Below are 17,791 nucleotides of genomic sequence, written 5' to 3' on the forward strand. Positions count from 1 at the left end.
AAAAAAAAAAAAAAAAAAAGAAGAATTAATAAAGTCACTAAAAGGAACCAGTCTTTCTCTTGAGAAAAGTTTACTCTGGAAGAGGGTTGATGCCCCTCAAAGCCTTATTCACAATAAACTGGCATTATTTGATCTGTTATTTGCTATATAGAGCATAGGCCTTTACCAGAGAGATACAGAGAAAGAGATGGAAAGTGAGAAGCACTTCCCCAGGGAGCATGGCCATACCACAATCCCTTCTCCTAACTCTCCTCTTCAGGTTTTAGGCATGCATGCACCTGCACCAGGAGTGTTTTTCAAGCCACTAAGTCTGGGACTAGAACCATGTGGTCGACAGTGCGGGATTCAGCTGCCTTAACCTCTAAGTCACCTGGCTGGTCCAAACAAAACTTTACAGACAAATCTAATTTAGCAGCGTTTACTTGAGCAAAAAAATTCACAAATCAGGCAGCCCCCGGAATGGCTTCCAAGTAACTCCAAAGTGCTGTGTGGTCTGATAACTTTTATAGGCAGGAAAAGAAAAGTGATGTAAGAAATCAGAAGTGAAAGAAATGAGGTTAATAAATAACTGGATTGATTAAGGGTTGGCGCTTGCCTGTATGAACAGTTTAAATGACAGGCTGCCTGTGACTGACTGAAACGTAACTGCTGTGATTGGCTATGACCCATCCATTTGTTAAGGAAGTAGACTCTGAAGTGAGGTTGTGGTTTGTTTACAAGATCTCAAGTAGATGAGTATGGAGACCTTCTCAGGCCAATATAGTTTAAGAGACCTGTTAGTTCCTTAGAAGATTCCACTTGCAAAGCTGTTTTAGGATTCACCTAGTGTGGGGACCAGCAGTTAGCGTTATGGTGATGTTGCTGGACTCCCATGTAGTCGACCACGATTCAAGTCCCAGGCCTGGTGGCTTAAACTCACACCAGGCGCATGTGTGTATGTGCCCAAGATCCCAAGAGGAGAATGGAGAAGGGATTGCAGCATGGCCATCCTCTCTGGGAGGTGATTTCTCTCTGTCTCTCCAGCAAGCTCATGCGCCCTATATTTACCTAGTGTGAAAAAGACAGTTTTCTGGGAACCAGCAGTTGGCATAATGGCTATGTCGCTGCACTCCCATATAGTCGACCGCAGTTCGCGTCTTGGACCCGGTGGCTTAAAACTCACACCAGGCCTGTGTGCGTGCGTGCCCAAGATCCCAAGAGGAGAATGGAGAAGGGATTGCGGCGTGACCATCCCCTCTGGGGGGTGATTTCTCGCTTTCTGTCTCTATGTCTGGCGAGCTCACGCGCCCTATAGCAGAAAAAAAAAAAAAAACCTCTCAGAAAAAAAAAGAAAAAAGACAGTTTTCTCAGAGCACTGGTTGAAAACAAATACAGATAAATGTTTAATTTCATGGTTATCCTGAAATAGTGAATAATATGTGCAGGAAACAATAGGCTAACCAAAAAGCTTAAAAGCAAAAGATGAAGGGAACCAGCAGTTGGCGTAATGGCTATGTCGCTGGACTCCCACATAGTCGACCACGGTTCGTGTCCCAGACCCGGTGGCTTAAAACTCACGCCGGGCGCGTGTGCATGCGTGCCCAAGATCCCGAGAGGAGAATGGAGGAGAAGGGATTGCGGCGTGACCATCCCCCCTGGGTGGTGATTTCTCGCTTTCTGTCTCTATGTCTCTCTCTGTCTGTCTGGCGAGCGCACACGCCCTACAATGAAAATCTCTCAAAAAAAAAAAAAAAAAAGCAAAAGATGAAGAATGAAATTTCTATAGACATTTGAAAAGCTCTGGCACGGTGGTCAAGACACTGGACTCCCACATGGCTGACTGCAGTTCAAGTCCCAGACCCAGCAGCTTGAAAATCACACCAGGTGCAGGTATGTGAGTGCCCAAAATCCCAAGAGGAGAATAACCCCTGGGGTATGACTTCTCACTTTCTCTCTCTCTCTTTCTTTCTCTCTGGCAAACACATGTACCCTATGGCAAAAAATTAAAATAAAAGAAAAGATCTATAATATATTCCTGGAAAACTAGAAAGCCATGCACATACACAAGTTTGTACACATATCCAGAGCTCTGCACATGCTCAGGAAAGACCTGAGAATTTGGCTCTCACCTCTGGCTGACTTTAAGGCTCTGTATCATCAGGAAGTAACAGTCAAGGCAGAGTTACTAGATGCCTGGCAGAGTGGGAAGGTATACTCCAACAGGCATACAGAGCCTCTCAGGAGAAACTGGGTGGGGCTGGCAGGTGGCATGGTGGTTAAAGGCGATGGACTCCCACAGGGCTGACCTCGGTTCAAGTCCCAGACTTGGTGGCTTGCTTTCTCTCTCTCTTTCTCTCTCTCTCTCTCTGTCTCTCTCTCTCTATCTCTCTGACCAAACTGGAAAATAATAATAATAATAATAATAATAATAAAGTTAAATAAAAAATAATCCTTAAACAAACAAACAAACAAACAAAAAACGGGAAACATATTAGTTCCAGGAATTTACAGAAATTTCTGTTTAATCATTACCTGACCACTAAGCTAATTAAGCAGAGGCTTCTGTGGTGACACACAACAAAGAATACATGCTTGGGACCAGCAGATGGCATAGAAGTTACATTGCTGGACTCCCATAGGGCCAACTGCAGTTTGAGTCCTGAGGCTTGAAACATGCTGAATGCCGTGGCATGCTTGTATGCCCAAAATCCTGAGAGGAGAATGGAGAAGAGACTGGCATGGCCATTTCCCTGGGGTGATTTCTCGCTTTCCGGCTCTACGTCTCTCTCTCTCTCTCCAACAAGTGTGTGCACCCTATAGCAAAAATCTCTTTAAAAACAAACAAACATGCTTTATAGAATTCAGAATACACTAAACAAAATACAACATGGGGCCAGACACTGGAGTAGCAGTAACACAACTGGACCTACACAAGAAGGCCCTGGTTCACATCCCAAGGCTCCCCTGTGCACAATGCGCCCAGTGATCCACGCTGGCTAAGAATGTGGTAGATAGTGGGGTATAAACCCTGTTGAGGTGGACATGTGAGCATATGCACCATGAAAGACAGAAATAAATTTTTTGAAAATACAACAATTACTGGAAAAAGAAAGAACCTGACTTTCAGAATTGCTATACTATATTATTTTAAATGTTTAGTTTTCAACAAAACTTATGAAACATGCAAAGAAAAGGAAAAAAGTACAGCCCATTCATACAAGAGGGAAAGCAATTGACAGAAACTATCTCTAAGAAAACTTAGATTAACTAAAAAAGATATTGAACTATTTTAAATATGTCCAAAGATCTAAAGGAAACTATGTTTAAACAATATGAAAGTGTAAGAATGATGTTTCATTAAACAGAGAATATCAATAAAAAAATTATTACTTAAAAAAACTTAGGGATTCGGGACCAGCAGATAGTGTAATGGTTACGTAGCTGGACTCCCATGTGGTTGTCCATGGTTTGAGTCTGGACCCGGAGGCTTAAACTCATACCAGGCACATGTGTGTGCGTGCCCAAGATTCCAAGAGGAGAATGGAGGAAAAAGGATTACAGCATGGCCATCCCCCCTGGGGGGTGATTTCTCACTTTCTGTCTCTCTGGTGAGCGCACATGCCCTATAAAACCTCTCAAAAAAAAGAAAAAATTTAGGAATTGAAAACTATAACTAAAATTAAAAATGTACTAGAGTTCAATAGCAGACTTAAGCAGGCAGAAGGAAGAATCAGTGACCCTGAAGATAGATCAGTTGAGATAGTCTAAAGAACAAAAAGAAGGGACTAGCAGTTGGCGTAATGGCTATGTCACTGGACTCCCATGTAGTCGACAGCGGTTCGAGTCCTGGACCCACAGGCTTAAACTCATGCTGGGCACATGTGTGTGCATGCCCAAGATCCCGAGAGGAGAATGGAGGAGAAGGGACTGCAGCATGGCCATCCCTCCCAGGGGTGATCTGTCACTTTCTGTCTCTCTGCCTTTCTTGTGAGTACATGCGCCCTAAAGCAAAAAAACCTCTCCAAAAAAAAAAGAAAAGAAAACAGAATGAAGAAAATTTAACAGCCTCAAAGACTGATGGGATATCCACAAACATACCAACATATGTACAATAGGCATCTCAAAAGGTGAGGAAATAAAGGGAGAGAAAAATAAATTTGTATTTTTAAGAATAATTTAACTTTATTTATCTATTTATTTATTTTTATTTAACCAAAGAGGGACAGAGTGGGTGGGGGAGAAGGATGAGAAAGTAACTCTCCAGGGACCAGCAGTTAACATAATGGCTTTGTTGCTGGACTCCCACGTAGTCAACTGCAGTTTGCGTCCCGGACCCAGTGGCTTAAAACTCATGCCGGGCGCGTGTGCATGCGTGCCCAAGATCCTGAGAGGAGAATGGAGGAGAAGGGATTGCGGCGTGGCCATCCCCCTGGGGGGTGATTTCTCGCTTTCTATCTCTCTGTCTCTCTCTGTCTGGTGAGTGCATGCGCCCTATAGCAAAAAACCTCTCCCAAAAAAAAGAAAGAAAGAAAGACAGAGACAGAGAGACAGAAAGCGAGAAATCACCCCCAGGCAGATGGCCACGTCGCAATCCCTTCTCCTCCATTCTCCTCTCGGGATCTTGGGCATGCACGTACACGTGCCCAACGTGAGTTTAAGCCACCAGGTCCAAGACTCAAACCAAAGTCGACTACATGGGAGTCCACAGACATAGCCATTATGCCAACTTCTGGCCCCAGAAAAAATATTAAAAAAAAAAAAAAAGGTAGAAAATCCCAATCTTAATTAAAAAAAAATAAAATAAAATGAATGTACAAATCCAAGAAGCTTGACTAACTACAAGTATGATAAATGCAAAGTGATCTACAGACAGCCATATCATAATCAAGCTGTCAAACACCTAAGATGAACTGGCCCCATGGCCCAGTGGTTAAGGCAACCGGATCCAAATGGCCAACTATCTGTTTCAAGTCATGGCTTGAGAAACATGCTAGTGTGTTTGTGTGTGTGTGTGTGTGTGTGTGTGTGTGTGCATGCACACGCGCAAAGTCACAAAAGCAGGGAAAGATAAAAAAGAGACTGCAGCATGACCATTTCTGTGAGGGTTGTTTTCTCCTCTCCTTCTGTTTCTTTGTCTCTCAGTGATGAGCACACATCACTCTAGTAAACACACACACATAAGCCAAAGACAGCTCAGCCATGGTGGTATGTACTGCTAAAACACTGTGCTCTACAGGCTAAGATGACGCAAGAGGCATGGGTTCAATTCCTGATCAACCTAAAGGCTAGGTACAATGCCTTGTACTCATAATCCCAGTGACTTGTAAAGGGTAAAGCAGGAAGATCAAGACCTCAAGGCTGGCCTGGACAACAAAGCAAGACCCTGGTTGAGAGAGTCAAACATGGTGGCATCTGACAATGGTCCCAGCTACTTGGGAGGCTGAGGCAAAAGGATCATGACACAAGACCTGTCTTTTTTTTTTTTTTTTGAGAGAGAGAGATTTTTGCTATAGGGCACATGCATTCACCAGAGAGAGAGAGAGACAGAAAGCGAGAAATTACCCCCTGGAGAGATGGCCATGCTGCAATCCTTGTTCCTTTATTCTCCTCTTAGGATTTTGGGCATGCACATACACACACACACCTGGTGTGAGTTTTAAGCTGCCAGGTTCAGAACTCAAATCAGTCGACTACGTGGGAGTCCAGTGACATAACCATTATGCCATCTGCTGGTCCCGAGACCTGTCTTTAAAAAAAAGGAAAAAGGGGCCAGCAGATGATTACACTTCTGGACTACTACATGGCCAACTGCAGTTCAAGTCTAAGACCTGGTGACTGAAAATCATGCCAGACATGTGTACATGCGTGCTCAAGATTTCAGAAGGAGAATGGAGAAGAGACTGGTGTGGCCATCCACCCTCGGGGATGATTTCTCACTTTTCCTCTCAATGTCTCTGTCTCTCCCTCTCGCTCTCTCTTATGAGTGCACATGCCCTATGGCAAAAACTTCTAAAAAAAGAAAAAAGAAAAGACAGCCAACTCCGTAGCCTAGTGGGTAAGGCAGACAGATCTCACATGTCTGACTGGTTTAAATCTTGGTCCCAATGCCTTAAAAAAAAACACCAAGCACATGTATATGCATGCCCCAAATCATGACAGGACAGAGAAATGGAGGAGAAAGGACTACTACATGACCACACTCCATTAAGGAGGTTGCTTTCTCCCTCTCTTTCTCTGTCTTTCTCTCTAGTGCTCAAACACACCCTCTGGCAATTAAAAAAAAAAAAATACAAAGAGGAAATCTTGAAATGACCAAGAGAGAAGCAACTCTGGGGCCAGCAGGTGGCATAGTGGTTAAGAGCACTGGTCTCCCACATGGCGGACTGTAGTTTGAGTCCTGGAACCCGACAGCTTGCTTTCTCATTTTCCCTCTCTGGTCAATTTTTAAAATATTTTTAAAATAAATAAATAAAAAAATAACATTAAATAAAATAATTCTTTAAAAAAAAAAAAAAAGAGAAAGAGAGAGAGAGAGAAGCAACTCATAATACATAAAGGATCCTTAACAATAGCTGATTTCTTCTCAGAAACAGCCAAAATGCAGTGGGATGAAATATTCAAATACTGAAAGATTAAGCCAGTCAAATAAGAATTCTATATCCAGCAAAACTATCATTCAAAAGTTAAGGAGGGGCCAGCAGGTGGCACAGTAAGTGGTTAAGGCTCTGGACATTCCCACATGGCCAACCATGGTTCATGTACTGAACCTGGTGGCTTGCTATCTTTTTTTTCAATATTGTGTTTCTTATTTATTTGTTTGTTTGTTATATTACATTTCGTCACATATATCTTTAGTGTATAACATTTCTTTTTCTAGCACAATTATGTGGCTTACTTTCTTACTTTCCCTCTCTCTGTGTGTATTTTTCTAGTCAAATTAAAATAAATGAATGAATAAATAAAATTTAATAACTAAATAATTCTTAAAAAAAAAAATTCCTACATAAACAGAACTAACAGAATTTGTCAGTAGGAGACCTGCCCTACAAGAAATACTAAAAGAGAGACCTTTAGTCTGAATGGAAGGGCACTATACAGGAACTCAAGTCTACGTGAAGAAATAAAGCATAATGGTAAAGGTAACACTTATGTAAATAAAAAATACAGTATGAATGTTGTTTTATAGATATCTTTTTATTTGGAATTCTTCATTGTTTTTCTTTTTAATTAAAAAACAGGCCCAGCCCCACGGCCTAGGGGTTAAGAGAGCCCATATGGCTGACCACAGTTCAAATCCTACTCTCAGCAGCTTGAAAAACACACCAAGCACATGTGTGTGCATGCCTCAAATCCCAACAGGATAGAGAAGTAGAAGAGACTGTACAACTAAAGACAGGTACAAAAAGCAGTAATTATAAATCTAGGCAATCAACAAATATCTGCTACTTTCACACTGACTGCCACTCTTGATTATTCCTAAGCTGGTTCTTGTTGCCATACCACATGTTACACTTTAACATATAAGAATATTTCAGAGAATCATAGCATAAAGTGAAAATGATTCCCCTTATCTAAATTCACATTATATTCAAAATAATAGATAAAAGGATCTAACTGACTGAGGGCAGAAAAAGTAGCTGGTATGGATGCTACTACCTAAAAAGAAATGAACCTGATACAGTCCATATGCTCAAAGGAAAGAATATTTCAGATGGCAGGGACTGTCACTAGCTCTCAAGACAAACTATGGCATTCATTTCAGGTCTCTAGCCTAATGAACTTTTCATCTTTTCCCCAGATAGCCACCTTGAAAATCAAATAATTTAGGAAGTCAGCAGGTGGTGAGGTTAAAGCAGTTGGATGCTACAGGGCCAACTTCATGGTTCGAGTTTCAGGCCCAGTGGGGACACACCAGGCATGTGTGTGTGTGTGCATGCCCAAAATCCTGAGATGAGAACAACGAAGAAGGGATTATGGCAAGGCTGTTCTCCACCCCCTCCCAGGCCCCGGAGATAATTTATCATTTTCCTTCGCTCTCTCCCTCCCCATGAGCACACATGCCCTGTAGCAAATTAAAATCAAACAAACAAAACACTAAATAATTTAGAACGCCCTAGCTGCCATTTCTACTACAACAATCCCAAGATTTGAATCAATTTCTGCTCTGCTATCAACAATTACTTCACCAAGTAGGTTATAGGAGCTTTTCTTTAAACAGATATTAAGCAGCAATCAAGGGTACTGCACTTGCTTGGCTGGCAAGGAATTCAAGGTAAACTGCAGTCCTTACAACACACACACACAAATATTAAAAGCATAAATATAAAATAACAACTCAAAAGATAGGCAGAGGCAGGAATAGACAGTGCCTGTTAGGAAAAACAAAATAAAAATCCTTGACCCAATTTTTGGAAGACTTGCTAAAATTATAACTCTCCCATCCCTCTATGATTACTAACTAAGCCCTGTATCCTCCTAAGCTCCCCACTCCCCCCACCCTACCCCCGCTGCCAGTTTCTTTCTCCTTTAACCCCCAGAGGTCAGACTATGTTAGGAGGATCAGACTGTCTCAAGAGCAGAATAGTTTTTCATAGGGTACTAAGGAGTCCTGTAGTCCTTCCTTCATTTCATTCAGTCATTCATTCAAGAAGCTGAACACCTACGATGTGCCACACACTGTGCTAGGCAAAATGAAAGACAAGGCCCCGTTCTTGTGCTGCAGCTTTCAATCTAACAACCTGCATTTCACTTAACTGTCATTGAGAATTGATTTAAACGAATTTCAGAATCCAAAGGGACTGCCAGGAAATAAATGTACTTGTTTTTTCACTTAGAAATACTAAGGTCCACAAGTGACTTGCCCAAGGTCACACTGTGCCTCAGTGACAGACAGGAACTAGAATCCAAGTCTCCACAAAGTCCAACCAGTGTCCCAAGTGCTACCTCTCCCCGAGGGGTCGGTTACAGACGGTGACGGCAGGAAAGCAAACTACAGCAAATGGATGTCCCTGTCCCCCTCCTCGAAAGAGGGGCAACCAGGGCACAACGGGAGTAGGGAGCGGGGGAAGCTGCCTCAGTTTCCCCGCAGGAAGGCGGCCGCGCAGCCTAGCTGTCGGTCGCACAGGCTCCCCTCCTGCACTGCCATCCAGTCCCTCCTGCCTTGCCCTCTTCGACTCCAACCCGGGACCCGGCGGGCGACCACAGAGCATTACTCCTTCACTCACAAGGACTCGCACCAGCAACGCCATGTTCCTCGACAACCATTTCCGGGTGAAGGGTAGATTTCCGGAGTCCCCGCGGCCGCCACCCTTTCGCTGCGCGGTCCTTCGGCTGGCGCGAGTCGGGCCACAGCGGCGCAGGCGCACTTGGGCCGCGGCGGCTACGCACTGTGCGCGAGCCCGCGGTGCCGGCGCGCGCTTCCCGCTGTCCCTGGGCTCTTGTCCGCGCGTCACAGTGGCTCGAGCCCTCTTAGCCCACGCCAGCTTTCTCTATCCCCGGCTCGGGGTTTTGTGTATCTCCGCTCAGCACTTGTCAGAGCCCTTCCTTCGCAGACTACGCCCCCACAAATCCCTATTTCCTGGGCGGTTGAAAAGAACAGGACCGTGGGAAAGCCCAACACTTAAAAAGAGCCTGAGATAGGAACAGGAGACCTCAGAGCCCCGAAAGTCAAGGGGGAAAGGCGGTCGCACCTGAAACCTGATAGGAAGAGGAATTTGGGGCCAGCCGGTGGCGTGGCCCAAAATTAAAGCCCCTAGATCCCATATGGCTAACTTGGCAGTTCCTGTCCTGGACCTGGGTGCGTGTGAGTGCCCAAAATTCTGAGAGGAACATGGAGGAGAAGGAATTGAGATGTGGCCATCCATCCTGGGGGTGATAGGGTATATTCTCACTATCTCTCCTTTTCTCTCTCAATGTGGGAAGTGCACAATGTCTAGAAAAAGTTTTTAAACTTAACCTTTTACTATTCTGTGCTCTCACAGAACTTTAAATGAAAATTATTTGTTTGCATTTCTGATCTGTACAACTAGATCATAAACTGCTTTTGAAGACAGTTATTGTTCATTCAGTCAACAAATATGATGAAGTCACATTAGGTTCCCATTTAACTTACTTGACTTCTTAGGGAACACATAAAAAGAAAAAGAAAGCGAATATTGTATCATTCCACTTATATGAGGTATTTAGAGTAGTCAAATTCATAGAAGCAGAAAGTAGAGGGTGGTTGTCAGGGGCTGGGAGGAGTAGGAAATGGAAGAGTTGTTCAATAGGTAAAGAATTTTAGTTTTACAAGGTGAAAAAGTGCTAGAGATCTGTTGCACAACAATGTGAATATAGTTAATAGTACTGAACTGTACATTTAAAAATGATTAAAATAGGGGGACCAGCAGGTGGTGTGGTGGTCAGGGCGCTGGACACTACCACACGGCCAACTGTGGTTCGAGTCCTGGACCTGTTTTCTCACTTTCTCTCTCTCTCTGGTCAAATTAAAATAAATGAATTAATTAATTAAAATTAAATAAATAATTTAAAATAATAATCATTAAAATAGGCCCAACTGTGATAGTGCTACTGGTAGACTTTGCTGTCAAACAGGCTGAAGCCACTATAGGAGGCTTCTGTTCAATTCCTGGTCCGCCCTAAACTCCTTGCTCAGTGGTACACATCTGTAGTCCCAGTTACAGGAGCAGCTGAGACAGGAGGATCATGACATGGTGAGACCCTATTTAAAAGATGATTAAGATGCAAATTTTTTTAGAGGTTTTTGCTATAGGATGCATGCGGTGACCAGAAAGACAGAGAGAGACAGAGAGACAGAAAGCGAGAAATCACCCCCCAGGGGGGATGGCCATGCCGCAATCACTTCTCCTCCTTTCTCCTCTCGGGATCTTGGGCATGTATGCACACGTGTCCGGCATGAGGTTAAGCCACCGGGTCCAGGACTCAAACCACAGTCAACTACATGGGAGTCCATAGACATAGCCATTACGTCAACTGCTAGTCCAAAGATGCAAATTTTATTATGTGTTTATTACCACAATTTTTCAAAGAAGAAAGGAGGAGGAAGAGCCTGAAATGGGAGTTGAGTCTACTGTTCCTTCAGCTGATCTTGGTTCCTCCTTTTTTCATAGCATGTGAGTAGATCTAGGTAGGCTGAGTGTGATTCTATTGTTTAAACAATTTTTCCTAGTTACTGGTTATTTTTTAATTGCCAGAGGGTGCATGCACCTACCAGAAAGAGAGAGAGAAAGCACTTCCCTGCAATGGGGTACGGCCATGCTGCAATCCCTTCTCCTCCATTTCTTCATCCTGCTGCGATTTGGGGCATACACGCACATACACGCAGCGTGTTTTTCAAGCTGCTGGGGCCAGGATTTGAAGTGTGGTCGACCATGTGTGATCTGGCTCCCTTAACTACTAGGTTATTGGCCCAGCCCTGTCTAAACAATTTTTTAAGTTTACTTATTCTTTCTGAGACAGAAAAAGAGAAACAAGCACCCACAACAGAGACTTCACACTGCGACTCATCCCCAGTCTCAGCTGGCCAGGATCACAGGTGTGTATGTGTGTATACTTGGCATGCTCAGGGAGGTTCCCCAGGCACAAACCCAGGACCTTCCATGTGTGTGAGTCCAGGTGCGTCACCACTGTATTACCACCTGGCTCCTGTGATTTTATCATTTATAGACCAATGTTTTTCTTGCAACATGGCCCCTGTATGCAAGCCAACTGCTGAAATGGACCTTAATCAAAAAGGTGGTTCTGATGCTGAAGGGGAAAAAATGGTCATGTTGAACTTGACGAGAAAAGAGAAAATAAATAGGTAAATAATTTTCCAGGATCATTTCTACCATACAACTATAAGCTGGATATTCAAAATATATTATGTATATCATGGAATTCCAAGTAATAATTTTTTTAGAATTATTTAACTTTATTTACTTTATTATTTTTTTTTTAATTTGACCAGCTAGAGACAGAGTGAAAGAGAGAGAGAGAGAAAGTGAGAAAGCAAGCCACCAGGTCTGGTACTCGAACCACCACTAGCCATGTGGGAGTACAGCGCCCTTAACCACTACACCACCTGTCAGTCCCCCATGTACGAATTTTCAGCTATTATTCTTTTTCCTAACTCTCCGGTGGTGTGCTTGACATCTGAGTCCCTAAATGCTCAGTCTTTTTCATTCTCCAAGTCAGCACTGCTCAGAAGACAAGTGGACAGTCTCAAGTGCCCACACCTAAGTGACAAAGCAGCTCCCAGCTACTACCATCTCTGGCAGTCAGTGGACCTGGTAGCACCAATATGATATGATTTTTAAGGATGGGAGTATATGCCCTCTGCATTTTGTAAACTCACTCATTTTTTCATACAAGGAGACATCAAAAAGTTCATGAAAAATTAGAATTAATGTGCAAGTTTATTTTGGTACAAAAAATGTTTAAATCCATGCATGTTGTTTTCTTAATACACATTTCCCATGAACTTTTTGAAGCCCCTTTCTCTAGTTTCTCTGCTAAATATTTATTTATTTCATTGGATTCCCCTGTGGTTGACTGCAGTTCAAGTCCTGGACCCGGTGGCTTAAAACTCATGCCGGTACATGGACGTGTGTGCTCAAAATCCTGAGAGGAGAATGGAGGAGAAGGGATTGCAGCATGGTCATCCCCCCAGGGGATGATTTCTTGCTTTCTGTCTCTCTGTCTCTGTGGTAAGCACGCACACCCTATAGAAAAAAATCTCTCTCTTAAAAAAAAAGTTTTATTTCAACCCCCACTTAAATTTCACTCAACCGTTAGGACTCAGCTCAAGTTCCTGGCTCAGGATGCTCCATGAAGCTTTTCTCCCCCATTTCTACATCATTCTACTCATTTGTCACTTGACTATTTAATTACCTTCTTTTTATTTACCTGAGTTAAGCGATCATGTATTTATTTCTCATTTTATCCTTTACTGTTTAAGTTACTGTTTAACATTTCATGTTTGTTGGTCTTGACTCTCCCATTATCAATAATTAGAACTGAAGTTTATTGAATACTTCGTATAGGCCAGGCACTGTTGAAAAGACTTTATATATGCATTTTGTATAATCTTCCCAACAGCTCTATGACATGGAAATTATTATTATTTCCATTTGACATATGAGAAAAATTGAGGAAAGAAAGATGTGCTGACTTTATCCAAGGTCACACAGCTCATAAGTTGTGTAGCTGAAATTTGATTTCAGGCAGTTCAACACCAGAGCTCTAAGCTACGTTCAATGTGCAGGATTGGAGGAAACTACTCAACTTCCCTCTCCTGTACTTTGCTTTTTTAGATTTATTTATTTGATTTAATTTATTCTGTTTTTTTGTTTGTTTGTTTTTTGCTATAGGGTACATACACTCACCAGAGAGAGACAGAGAAAGAGAGAGAGAGGAAAAGTCAGAAAGCAAGTTGCCAGGTCTGGGACTCAAACCACAGTCAGCTATGTGGGAGTCTAGTGCCTCAATCACCATGCTACCTATTGGCCCCTTCTCTCTCTATTCATGTTCTCTCTTCCTTAAACCATGCTTAAATCTCTTCTCCAGTTTTCCATGTAATTATGTAATTATTCAAGTTCTTCTTGACCATGGAGAACTTGGTATTTTATCTATTTCATCTTTAGACTAAAAAAAAGAAAGAAAGAAAAAGAAAACTTTCTTTTAAATTCATCTGAAATCTGCTGAAATAGCAATGTAATATAGTAGTGCATCTATAAATGGAGATTACAGTAGCTGTCTCCCAGGATGGTTGCAAGGTATGAATGAAATAAAGATGAAAGCATTTAGCCAGTGCCTGGCACCAGGAATTGCACCATACATGACAGTGATAAATTGTTCTTTACTTCTCTTTGTTCATAGATCTGTCCTAAGCTACACACACTGATTGTTTCTCTTGTACCCACAGTAATCCTTCTGATCTTGAGGGCTGTGATCATATTCCCTCTAAAACTTCTTTTTAATCTCTATAGTCTAGTTTCTACATCTGAATCTCACACAGCATTATGTCTAGGCCCTTCACTATCCTGTCCTCTACCCTCCCACTGTGGCCTAGGTGAAGAAGTCAGAAAATCACACAACAGAGCAGAATGACAGTTTCCTTGAGTGTATATACTATGTGTCTGTTAATGAAGCCCACCCGTGTATTAGTATTTAGTCAGCTGCACGACATTCCATTAACTCAGTCGAGTTCACAGTCATCTACAACATCATCACTTTCTCATCTGAAATTGTGATTTTTTTTTTTAAACAGGGCATGTGAGAAAAAAACGAAGAGAAACAGAGAGGAAAAGTGAGAAAACATGCCCTAGGGCAGGGATGTGGCCACAACACAATCTCTTCTCCATTTTCTTGGGATTTGGGGGCACACATGCACGCAAACCTGGTGTGTCTTTCAAGTCACCAGGTTTGGACTTGAACCATGGGATCGACTGACTATGTGGGGATCCAGCCACACTAACCACCATGCTATTAACTGGCCTTTTTTTGTTGTTTGTTTATTTTTTGTATCCTGTACTTGTGCAGTTGATTTCATGAATTTAGATGAATAATCTGACTTTTTCCTTTATTGTATTTTATATCCTTTGGCTCAATCTCTCTCATCCTAACCTCTTTTGGGATCTTTGTTTTTTTCTTTCATCCATGCATGGGCCTTGATGACAGAATTATTGCAAGGTAAGAGAATTCCTATGAAGTTCTAAGTACAAGTATCTGGCATGTAACAAGCCCTTGACAATTGTGGTTGCTGTAATTATCGCAACACATGGCATGTTGTCTACCCCATAGTAGACACTCAATAAATATTAACTGAGTAATGAATAAATGACTATTTCAAAGATTTATAAATGAATAAATATCCTTTCTCTAGAATCACAGGCCAAATACATTTTATATTAACTCTCTTTTACAGACATGGAAACTGAGGATCAAGAGGTTAAGTAACCTGCCCAAGGTCACTTAGCTGGAAAGTGGTGGAACCAGATCTCGACCCCTGGTCTGCTGAATCCCCAGTATGTGTGACTAACCCTTCCTTATTATGCACCCATACATCTGTGTTCCAGTCAGAAGAGCTAGTATTAGAGTCAGAATGAAGTCTGAGAAGCTTCCCAAGCTTGAGTTCCAAGTCCTAGAAAAGTTTATTTTCCTCTTGTCACCCTGGGACATGGGGGTGTGGAACAGGCCCAGAGATGGGGAGCAGAATACTGCAAGTCTCTCCACTGTCCTCCCCTATAGGTCTCTCATTTTCCTTGCCCTAGACTCTGTTTAGTGACTTCCGAAGAACTAACAGCAGTGTGCCCCCAAGGAAATACTTTCAAGACCATGGAGCCAAGACCCAGAGAGGTGATTTAATTCCTTGCCAGGACTGGGGTCAGTGGAGTCAGGGGCCCAGAAGAGTAGCAAGAATGATAAGAACACTGACACATATAGCAGACCCTGGCTTACCTCTCTGCCGCTCCTCTCTCTGGGTGTCAGCTTCCTCATTTGTAAAGGACCCGGTGGCTTAAACTCACGCCAGGTACTTGTGCATGCGTGTCCAAGATCCAGAGAGGAGAATGGAGGAGAAGGGATTGCGGAGTGGCCATTTCCCCAGGGGGTGATTTCTCACTTTCTGTCTCTCTGTCTCTCTGTCTTTCTGGCGAGTGCACACGCCCTATAGCAAAAACCTCTCAAAAAAAAAAAAAAAATAGGGAGGTTTTTGCCATAGGGCAAGTGTGCTTGTTAGAGAGACAGTGAGAAGAGAAAGTGAGAAATTGCCCCTGGAGGGGATGGCCACACTGCAATTCCTGCCCCTCCATTCTCCTCCCGGGATTTTGGGCTTGCTCACATGCACGCACAACATGAGTTCCAAAATGCCGGGTCTGGGAATGGAACTGCAGTTAACCATGTGGGAGTCCAGCACCTTAATTGCCATGCCACGTGCTGGCCCCAACCTTACCTGCTTCTTAGGATTAATTGAGGCACAGGCACAATAATAGTAACAGCTAATATTTACTGAGTGCTCTATCTGTGTCAGCTACTGTGGAAGTGCCATTCACATCCTCACAGTTAGCCCTCTAAAATAAGTATATTGTTTACCTCCACTTTTTACAAATGAAAAAAAATCAAGGTTCACAGGGAGGCAAAGCATTAATGGCACAAAGAGGTGTGTGGTATTATCTGTTGAAGATATTTCGTAGTTTTATCAACAGTACTAGGGAGAAATGTTCACCTGTTGAAATATCCATTTTGTAAGACAAATAATAATGTGATTGAATGTATGGAAGAAAATGAAAAAAAATAAATAAATAAAAGGAAAACAAAAAGCAAGGTTCATGGAATTAAGCTACTTGCCCAAGGCCTCTAACTCTAAGTGACAAAGTGAACTTTGAGACCGTGTGGACTTCTGAGCCCCTCAGAGCTGTGTGATCATGGATGGCAAAGTGTTTTTGAACTCTAAAGTATGATCCTGCCTCCTACTCTTTGGGGCAAGAATGTACTGGAAGCAGCTTGTTAGGATTGGGGCTGGAAGTGGGTAGTTGGTGGACAACATTTTCCAAAAAGACAACTGAATAGATTCAAAAGCTATGGTGGAAGGACTGTTCCCGCCTGTAATGATCTGATCAGATCCCCAGAATCTGGGTGGGAAAACAGAGAGGATTCACAGTCTAAGTAGATCTTCTGTGAAAGAGAGTTCTAGGGTAGATTGAGGGTGTCAGAGGCACAGCAGTCAACTCGAAGCCCAGGCTTTCAGTAGGAAGAGTCCCATAGCTCTGATGACATGAAGCTCTCTGATGGGGCTGAAGCAGGGAAAGCTCCAGCTCAGTCAGAACTTCCAAGAAACCAGGGACATGCTGCCCAGAAAATAAGTACCTGGGGGAGCCATCCCCACCTGTGACCCTTCACCCCATCTCTCTGCCCTCAGGGTTCTGGACACTCAGCTTTTACACTGATCTCTCTATAGCCACAGCCTACTCCTTGGCTTCCCCAGCACCTGCCTTCCAGGCTCATTCTCCTCTCACACACACCAGAACTCTGTCTGCCATGCCAGCCCCTTTGTTTACTTCTACAGCTTTCAAGCCCACCACTAGCCAAACACAATGATGTGGCTGGTGAGGGCTAGGCTCCAGGCTCAGTCTGGCCCCGGGGCCAAGGAATGGTCTCCAAACCAAGGAGGCAGCTCAAAGGCAGGCTGCCCTGTACTGGGCTCTTGTTTTGGCTTCTGACAACCTGTGTTTTCAGGCCCTAGAAGGAAGGTACAGAAGCTCTGCCCATAGCTAGGCATGAATTCCTACTTTGAAACAGCTTTGGCTAGGAACCCTGGAAATCAGAGACCCAGCTGGAGAGAGATGAGAGAAGTTTTGAGGCCCCCTGGGTGGGAACCAGAGGTTTAGACTTCTGGTCCTCCCTGAGTCTCTCTTCAGCCAGGTAGAACCTGGTCCTGAGCCCTCAGCTTGAGGACCCAGGTGCCTAAGTTTCCACAAGAGGACTGTGTTCCCCTCCCAAAAGTTCATGTCCCATGCAGAGGAAAGGAAGTGAGCATTTACTCCGGGCTAAGCCCCAAGCAGGAAACATTGTCAGGATGGACCTGGCATTGGTCTGTCTGAGATCAGTGGGGAAATTTTTCTATTGAATTTATAATTATATGTTTACATAACATACAATGTAAAAGAAGAGGGTCCTGACTGTTTCAGGAGCTGGGGAGTAGGAGGTGGGAAGTGATGGTGAAGAGTAGGGAGAGTGCTGAGCTAGAGGGCAGCAGGGCCTTAGAGGAGATTACATGAGGAACGGTGGTCAGTGGCAAGAAGGAGATGTCCCA

The 17,791-nt window shown here is 43.2% G+C and overlaps 1 protein-coding gene across 1 annotated transcript in view; it reads right to left on the reverse strand.

Annotated features, from left to right (window-relative positions):
* The window catches only part of UQCC1 (ubiquinol-cytochrome c reductase complex assembly factor 1), a 145,477-nt gene extending 136,040 nt beyond the window's left edge, over positions 1-9,437 (reverse strand). Inside the window, exon 1 of the mRNA XM_006144049.3 lies at positions 9,204-9,437. Coding sequence (XP_006144111.1) covers positions 9,204-9,227 — 24 coding nt within the window. The 5' untranslated portion in view covers positions 9,228-9,437. The remainder of the gene's footprint in view (positions 1-9,203) is intronic.
* Between the last annotated feature and the right edge of the window lie 8,354 nt (positions 9,438-17,791).

The sequence above is a fragment of the Tupaia chinensis genome, unplaced genomic scaffold (genome assembly GCF_000334495.1).
Source record: "Tupaia chinensis unplaced genomic scaffold, TupChi_1.0 Scaffold000115_1, whole genome shotgun sequence".
Classification (NCBI taxonomy): Eukaryota; Metazoa; Chordata; class Mammalia; order Scandentia; family Tupaiidae; genus Tupaia; species Tupaia belangeri.